The sequence below is a fragment of the Sitophilus oryzae genome, unplaced genomic scaffold (assembly GCF_002938485.1).
Source record: "Sitophilus oryzae breed Bouriz unplaced genomic scaffold, Soryzae_2.0 scaffold_1440_pilon_pilon, whole genome shotgun sequence".
Lineage (NCBI taxonomy): Eukaryota > Metazoa > Arthropoda > Insecta > Coleoptera > Curculionidae > Sitophilus > Sitophilus oryzae.
Genome location: NW_022146105.1, coordinates 2450266 through 2459688, shown reverse-complemented (window position 1 = coordinate 2459688; position 9423 = coordinate 2450266). Strand labels below are relative to the sequence as shown.

The 9423-nt window shown below is 31.9% G+C and overlaps 1 protein-coding gene across 2 annotated transcripts in view; it reads right to left on the bottom strand.

Annotated features, from left to right (window-relative positions):
* Positions 1 to 2861: 2861 nt before the first annotated feature.
* The window catches only part of LOC115876765 (dual specificity protein phosphatase 10-like), a 29162-nt gene continuing 22600 nt past the window's right edge, over positions 2862 to 9423 (bottom strand). For both annotated transcript variants that reach the window (XM_030892682.1, XM_030892683.1), the window contains exon 5: positions 2862 to 4448. In XM_030892682.1, the coding sequence (XP_030748542.1) occupies positions 4159 to 4448 (290 nt within the window). In that variant the 3' untranslated portion in view covers positions 2862 to 4158. The remainder of the gene's footprint in view (positions 4449 to 9423) is intronic.

Genomic DNA, 9423 nt, shown 5'->3' with positions numbered 1-9423 from the left:
TTAACCCCCCTCCCACTCATTCTAAATTCTAAATTCTAAATCGTCGAGACTCGCCTGGGAATGCCTGAGTGTACTGAAAGCTCTGGCAGCGGCATCCAAGGCAACGAAAAAGCCATTGAACTAGCAAGGCAAGGATCATCTCAATTCTATCTTGGCCCAGAGGCAGTAAAATTCTGGATCAGGGAAAAGCAGAATATCTACTAGAGAAACAGACAGGAGTTCAGGCATAGCAAAGCCTTTGTCCCAGGACCTAAATCTAAAACTAAAGGAAATGTTAATACGTAGCAGGAATATACTGCGGATTACAACAAGAACATATGACTTTCCTATGAAGTCCTACCTGAACAAGCTGAAACTGTATCAAGGAAGTCTTTGTTGAAGACTCTACGATAAAGATCCTGAAGTAGATCAGCCGAGCATATAATATGTCATTGCGAGTCTCTGGATCGCAAGCGACATTTTCTATTTCGGAAAACTAGGCTAGAAACGGAGGAAATATGCTCCCATCTCCCATCCAATTAAGAACCTGCATAAGTTGGCGCAGGGATATGAGAGAGGGTGCAGACATAGAAAGAGGGTAATCACTTGTTACTTGTTTGGTTTTGTGAAATCACTGAAGATTTTCAATACTTAATTTGTTGTAAAAACTGTTATTCAGACTCTTGTTATAAGTTATAATGTAAGGACATCACACAGACAATTAAATTTTAACTAGATGCAGTTAAGTGTGATGATTAAAAGATGATTATAATGCATTTTTCAGTTCTACGAGCCCCTTTTTATTTTCACAAATGTCTTCATTTTTACTCGCTTTAAACACTGTGTTTCCTAATTAATTATCATTTTCAGGAAATTTTACACCGGGCATTTCAGCTCCGGCTATCATACTACGCCATTTTACAGTTGGCTGCAGAATATTTCACGTCAAATAAAAACATTCCCCGTGTATTACATTATACTTAATTTACTTTTGAAAGTAAAAAAATACCATAGGTAAATATCCTCGAATTTATTTTTATAAACTAGAATATAAAAGAAGCTATGCTATACATTGTCTATAATTAGTACGAAAGACTAATAATAACACTTAACTGTAATTAATAAAAATAAATGAAGGTGTATATCGATTAATTTAGCCCAATACTTTCGACTTAGTATTCAAAGTAAAGATTAAAAAGAAAACATTTTGCCACGCTCTGTTGGAAGTTCAAAATTAAAAGGTGCAAAGTTTGAAGAAACTCGTTCAGCTCTGTATTATTTGTCTTTGAAATAGACTGTAAGCGGGCTTAAACTTTAAACGAATAAATCGTCTACATTCTAAAAATATTCCGATTGTTATTTCTTATTTATATTTTTTCTTTTCTATGATTTTTTCATCGCTTTTTCTTATATATTATCATTCTACCATCTATGAAAATTATCTGGATAATTCAGGCACTTTTATATAATGTATCTACTACTGATTTAATAAATAATATTCGCAATGGTATTCACAATTTATGCAAATATCAACTTTCCAAAAAATATATAAAATATAAATTTCATTGCCCAAATTTAGCAATATATAAATTTTATTATATTAGCACTCACTTTAGAATTTGTTATTGGTTAAAATATTAGTATTTGATTATTGATTATTATCATTACTTAAAAGCTCTACAAACGGGTAGTATCATCATTATTTCAATATTTTCACAATATTGTACATTATGCAATAAAACGTTGTAATACTAACATACTAATATTAACCAAGGGAAAAACATGATAAGCACCATTTTACTAATTTTACAGGATAGCACTGGACGGCTGGTTATCAGGTTCCTTCCGTTTATTTTAGATTTTTACTAGGCCTATATCATAGGATTTAACAACTTATTGCCCTGCAGAGTTTATACATTTTGTAGGGACCAGTTAGACCTACTATAATGTTGTAAAATTCTATAATTAAGAAACTGGGGCTTATCAAGCTTTTCCCCTGGACCCTTCATACATAAACAATAAATTGCCTATCAACATAAACAATATAAGTACATAATATGTTTAAACAATACAGGGTGAGTCTTAAATAAGTGCCAATATTTCAAGGGGTAGTATATTTCGTCCCCAAAAACACGATTATGAAGTTTTTCTCGCGAATTTTTTTTTGAAAATTTGGAATTTTTGGAATTTTTTTTAGTTTTTAGTTAAAAAACATAATTTCTTGATAATATGGCAACAAAGCAGTAGTTTAAATTTACAAGAAAGAAAACTCAGAAATGATCCAGTGGTTCTCAAAATTTAAGCAAAATATCATTTTTTTTTAATTTTCAAAGTAAAATAACTGGGTTATTTTGAACTTATTTGAAGAACGGTAAAGAGAAAATATGTTTCTTTTTATCGAGATCTACCAGCCCTGAAAATATTTGCACTTATTTAATACTCACACTGCATAATAATTATTTACCCACAAACCAACCGCATGCAACCAATCATACACTGATCATTTCCGAATAAAATGAACATTTTGAAGAATTATAGATTTTAAATCAAGAAATAAAGTATTTTTCCTATTATTTTTTGGAGATGCTATATAATTTCACACTAATTTATCAAATAGTATATCGTGATCGTGACACCTCTATAACAGTTTTAACATTAAAAAATCTTTGAGAATTTAAACCTATAATAGCCTATAATGCTATAGCCGCCATCTTTTGGTAAAATGTCAAATGCGTTAATAAAACCTCCTTTTGACAAAATGGTGACGGTTCTTTTAAGATTCAAGGAAAATTTTGAAATTATTATTGTGCAATACCTATATCACGTTTAAATAGTCTCACCATCATTATATGGGAAAGACAAGGAAAAAATACACAGCAAAATAACATCTATGATTTTTATTATGATATATAAGTCTTGTGTTGAAACAAATAATTTTATTACAGTCGGAATTTTATACAACTTTACAATATTTGTGTAAAGGCACATATTTATGCGATATCGTGTGATATTAACAGTGCAAGTTCCCTATAGTTTTTTTTTCTCAACAAGAATTAGTATGGCAGTTAATGAATCAACTTGCTACACATAATCATGTACCTCCTTTAGTACCTTTACTAATTTTAAACTAAAAACAAAAATCCCTAAAAATCACATTGAAAATTATCAAAACCTGAATAAAAGTGCTTTTTCCATATAGAACTAAGAAAAAATCTACCATTTGACTATACGTTTGAACAAACAAAATTAAAACTTAAATATGGCATTTTTATATTCATTTACGTTTCCACATACACATTCTTTAGTCTTTGCTTCTCTTGGTTTTATACAAACAATAAAATAGAATTAAAAAGCTACCGAAATTTTAAAGAAAAAAAAAATATATTTTTTTGTCAAAATATATGAGAAATTATTGTTAATTGCGTGGTTTTGGTGGTAAGACATATCAAAAAATTAATTAGTAATGTTACTGGTATTTAGACTTTTTCTTTAAGTTTTTCAGTAGCTTAGAAAATTGATATTTAGCGTAAATAACACCGAATATACAGTTTTTTTAGAATTATGAAACTAATAAGTATATAAGTTATCACTACAAAAATCGGAATATAAGGAGATTAAGTACGTTGAGTCGAGATTGTTCCAGAAGAAGCAGTGACTGTATATAGATTAGCTGCATTTATAAAATCAGCTTTTATTTTCAAGCTATACCTAAAGTTGGAAACGCCCTAATAAATAGATAAGACAAATAAATAATTGAATTTTACGCTTAAACCTTAAATAGTACAGTTATAAAATACAGTAACAAATATTGTACAATAATATGCCAAAAGAGAAATAGTTTACTGTCACTTGCTGCTTGTTTTCACCATTGGCAGCTTATAACATCTCTAGTAGTCCATCTGGAACCTTCTAAAATACTAAGAAAACAGTCGTGCATGCTACAAGCATTGATAGCTGTTCTTCTAAGTAGTAAAGGACTTATCATAGGAACCAGGACTCTACTACTAGCCCAGCTACAGCTGCTTAACATAAGTAATTATATAAACATGAAATATCTCTAATGGTACACAGCCTTCTTGTCCAAAATACATCGACTAGAATAAAACATATGGCGATAAAGTTCTTCAATAAACGATTAGGTCTGTTTCTTATGTTTCGCATTTTTTTGTGATTTTAGACTCAAACACTACAACCCTGGCTCACTTCATCCGTCGTCTGTTGACTCCAAAGACACTGGTGATTGTTATTACTACTATTATCACTGCGCAAGTTCTGCTCTAACTCCAGAAGCTGTCCCATGAAGTTAAGATTCGGCGATATAATCGGTCTTGCTTCCTTCACCTTCTTGTAGGCCTCCACCATCGACATGTGTTTATACTTCATTATATAAGCTATGGCAATCGTGGCACTCCTGGATACTCCAGCTTGACAGTGGATCAGTACTCTCAAACCATTTTTTCTAGCTTCCTCTGTAATAAAAAAAAAATAAATTAGTTATGGTCAGCTCAAATTTATACCTTGTCATGTAAATCAACTCATAGATAATATCAAAATACTTAAACATACACTACATATATTTTAAGTTTATATCACAAGAATTTATTTAAATTGACTTGATGAAGAAAAAATTTAGTTATTGCCAGTACTTTTATTGGAATATGTGTATGAACCTGGTCATGTGAATCAACTCTGAAACTCCAAATATGTTTTAAAGACTATTCTTGTTTAATTCTTGTGCTTTAATAATTTATTTAAATTAACATTATAACTAATATTTATTTTTTTTTGTCATGTCAATCAATTTTGAGTTACTACCAAAAAATATAGAGCTCAAATATTTTATTTTCTTACAGATTATCTATGGCCTTACATTTATTAGTGTAAAGTTAAAATAATGAAATCAGTTATAGTCCTTGTCATGTGAATCAACTGTTAACTATTAAATAATACCAAGAATATAGGTGTGCTGCAAAAGGATTTATATAAACAGCCTAACTACTATTTCTATTGGAATATGACCTTGTTATGTGAATCAACTCCTGGATTTTACTAAGAATGAAATGATAAAGTCAATTCTACGTACTAAGCCCTTAAATTTATTAACAAATTGTTAATATGTTAAAAAAACGGAACTAGGATTAATGACATAAAAGTCGTTTGTCTTCATTTCGTATGTGCGCGTACTCGAAAGGAATTTATTTAAATGGACATTAAACAAAGAAACCTGCATAACTTATTAGAATAAATCAATAATAGTCACTTGGTATGTAAATTAGACTGCATACATAAATAAAAGAAATCGCCTAACGATTAGACTGTTGTTGCTATTAGCGCCGAGCCGAGATTGTAGTTAAACAATTTACTTATTTTTATTGCCTGTCCAATTTAACAGGCGCAGTTGGTCCTCTATAAATATTTACCGTGATTACGCAATGAAACTGCGTGTTTTAGGTTGCCTATACACGACGGACGTAACGCAATAAAAAATATTTTTTTAATACTTTATTACGTTGGGGGGCATCAATCGAGAGCGCGGCGCAGGCATGGCGACGCAACGCGACGTTTTAAAGAATCGTAAAAATTAAAATAGATTAAAAAAATACATATTATGCGGCAGACATAGTAGGCATTGCACGGGTCGAGATTGGATTCTAAAAATACCATTCTAATTGGGGTTGGCGATGTAAAATATCCGACCCAGATGAGCAACAGGCAAGCTAGGGGGGAAGTATGACTCATGGCTAAACTAAATCTGTTTTCTCACAAGTTTATTTTAACATCGGCCAGGGCCGCACTATACAAATTCAAAGACCAATCGAAAACTCTCTTTCCTTGATCTCTTTCTTCCGACAAGATATTTGTTAATCTTTAAATATACCCCAAATTTTAGATGAAGTTATACATTGCTTTCCCATATAGCAAAAAATACTGTATGGTCGAAAATAAACAAGTGTATTTTGATACTACATTTTATTATAATACTATAAGAAATATAATAAAGGGTAGTTTGATTTTTTTTTAAATGAACCACTTGAACCAATGAAACACTTGTTTTTCTTCTTTTTATTTAATTAAACAGTACAAGACGGAGACAACTTTGTATAAAATTCTCCATATACCGGGTGCGTCTAGAAAGTGACACATTTTCACTTAAAAAAAATTGTATTTTAAATTCCAATCTAGAGTGTCATGGCTGTGTTAAAAACACTAATTTTTAATCAAGGAACCTTGGAAAAATAGGTTTGATTCGTTGTAGTCAAATTAGAGGTGTGTAGTTCGTGAACGAACTAGTTCCAATGAACTATTCCGACCCCGGAATGAAAGGAACTAGTTCCTGGTTTCTCAAAGAACTAGTTCCTCAGGACCTATTCCAAGATCGAGACTGTGACCGATATATAATAATATGCGACGGCGACGGATCGGCCAGCGCGCGTAGCCCGATGGTAGGCAGGAGTGGGGAGTGCCAGCCGTACGTTATCGGTTATCGGATCCGGACCTAGAGGAACTATAAAAGACTGGTTTACGTACGTACGGATCGGGTCAGCGCGATCGATGCTAGGCAGGAGTGGGGAGTGCCAGTTGTATGTTATCGGATCCGGACCTAAAGGAACTAGAGGAACTAAATAAAAGACTAATTTACGTATGGATCAGCCAGCGCGATTGATGCTAGGCATGTAGGCATGCGTGGGGAGTGCCAGCCGTATGTTATCGGATCCGGACATAGAGGAACTAATTAAACGACTAGTTCACTGGAATCTATTCAGTCGGCAGCGGGCGTAATTACCACAGAAAATTGTCGTGGATACTGTTTTTGATTTTTAGTTTGTTATTTAAATATTTTATGGGAATCTTTAGGTTCCTAAAATTAAGAAATTTCTTATAAAACGAAGTAGATATTCTCAATTTTTAAATAAAAATGAAAAGCTTGAATTAAGGAAAAATGCAATTTTTCGGGAAATTTTTGGAATATTTGCTCCAATTTATAGTTTTTTAAACTCTGATTTGAGTTTCTTTTTATTTTTTTTTATCTGCAATAAAACTTACCTATATGTTTTTAACATACACAATTACACGTCTCGTTATATCTCCGTACATTATAAAAATTATACAGATCATACTGTGAATAGTTCTGACTGACAACGTAACGCATGAGCAAGCAAGGGGGATGTCAGTGTTAGTCGGGAACTACTGTGAAGTGAAGACCTAGTTCAAGCAACTATTCCTCTGGAGGAACTAGAACTAAGGAACTAGTTCCTCCCAAGGAACTAGAGTTTCCACCTCTAAGTCAAATAATGTTTTTCGTGTCTTGTCCTGGACTTTTAAAAGATGTCCAAATCGTATTTTTAATTATATCTAAATTTTTTCAAATAGATCAAGGGTGACTCATTAGCATATTTAGAAAAAGCATTTTTTAAGAATAATTTGGTACCACATACTTGGCATTTAGAGCCAAAATATCGTTATGAACCGCATGTTACAATTTCGAATAAACCAGACACACCCGGTATATTACAAAAGGATCCCAAACGTACAGGGGTTTCAGAGACATTTAGTGGGATACTTTCAGGCCTACCTACTGGAGGTAGTAAGAAATATTCGATTTATATTTGGGGTTGTAAATTTTACCTGAACCGACAGAAAATGAAATCAAAATGTAAAGAAAAAATTATACCTTTATCTAATGTAACGCCCTGTATACTTTAAGATTTTTTGGCAGGGGATGCATGGATTAAAACAAAATTATTGAGAAACGGTTCACGCAAATATAGAGAAATTTGAAAGCTATTTTTATTTAACTTTTCAAGTATTTTACTACTTCCAATACATTAAGTACCTATCTTGAAATAAATTTTGTTATACCAATCTAAGTAGTTACCACCCTGTATACAAAGAGCTTCCTTTAAAATTCTTTCAAATCGATGTGTATAAACCAAAAATACGAACTCGCTAGGTATAGTAAAATAACGAATGGCAAAAAAACAAACGTCGAACCAGGCAAGGTCGCTGAACAAGGTAGTGCTTACATACTTTCATAAATTTCTTAAACGAATAAAAGTGATTTGTAAAAAACGGGCAGGTGGAATGCAAAGAAGGTGTGGTCTGCGAATGAAAAAATTAAGAGTCCATTTACGAGAATAATGGATTCTGCGTTGATTTCTGTTTGAAAAGTTGAAAAGACATTAATTTAGCTCCTAGTCTCTGTTTCAATATTAAAATAATAAATCTGTAGAAACAATTTACGCATAAAGGTCATTTATAGTGACTGATATTCCCAGAGGGCTTTTATGCTGGAATGTCTGAAACAGGTTCATTGCAATCTGACCAACGTTTATTATAGTTTATCGTATATAAAAAATAGCGTGCCTCACAAAACAATAGTTTTGCAACATTCTCGGTTACATAATTGGGATCTAGTGAGTCATTCAGCATTTGTTTACGTATTGCAACAACCTTTACGCTGTGTTTTTTTGTGCCAGTTAATTTGTTTTAAATAATTTCCAGCGTAATGACGAGCCTAGTAATAGCGGTTCAATGAAAAAACTATAGTGAGTGTACTTTTTTTAATCGATGCAGCTTTTAGTCAATTATAAATCATTTCTTTACAAATCTGTTTTTGGCGTAAAATTGTCTATAAAAATGCTTATTTTGACCCCAATAGTAGGTGATTCCAAATTTTTCGTAATAGAGTTTTGGTTATTTAGTATTATACTTTAAACTAAATAGGGTTAAGGCAGTAAGAAATCTAATATTTATTTATTTGTTTAAAAAAATATTCCTGTTTTTTTTTCTTCGATTTTTCATCATTACATACAAAAAGCAAATAAATGAGTAATATTTTCAATAATCAAGTTAGATAAGTCAGGTGAAGCGCAGTAATATTGTCACAAGGGACAATGTATATAGTTTTTATAGATAAGTCACAAACGTACAAATACATTAGTGGATTGGAACACATTAAACGATGAGTCAAACCTGATAAAACAGAATTACTGGCATTGGCCCTTATTTAGTTAAGATCCACACAGGCGCCATATTAGAGATAACACCCACCACCCCTAGTGAGTAATGCACTTGAGCAAATATAACCCAATTCTTTCCTCGTAAATCACTTTCAGTAAAAATGATATAAACAAAAAAATGTTATTCCAATTAACAAATTACTAGTTGGGGGACTCCAAAAATTTCGAAACATATCAAGAACATAAACAGGACCTACACTTTGTTTATTAGGTTCCTCGTAATGTTTTCAACGCAAACAGAATTACTGGAAAATAAATTAATCTTTTTTTTTCTGGAAAACGACACATTGTAGAAAGATGCAAATCCCGATCCTGCTACAGAATCTGGTGAATAATCTAAATAAACAAAACAAAATAGAATGTTTTTTTTTCTGTACATATGCGTCTATTTAGGAGTTTTAATTTACATCAGCATATTTCTGTT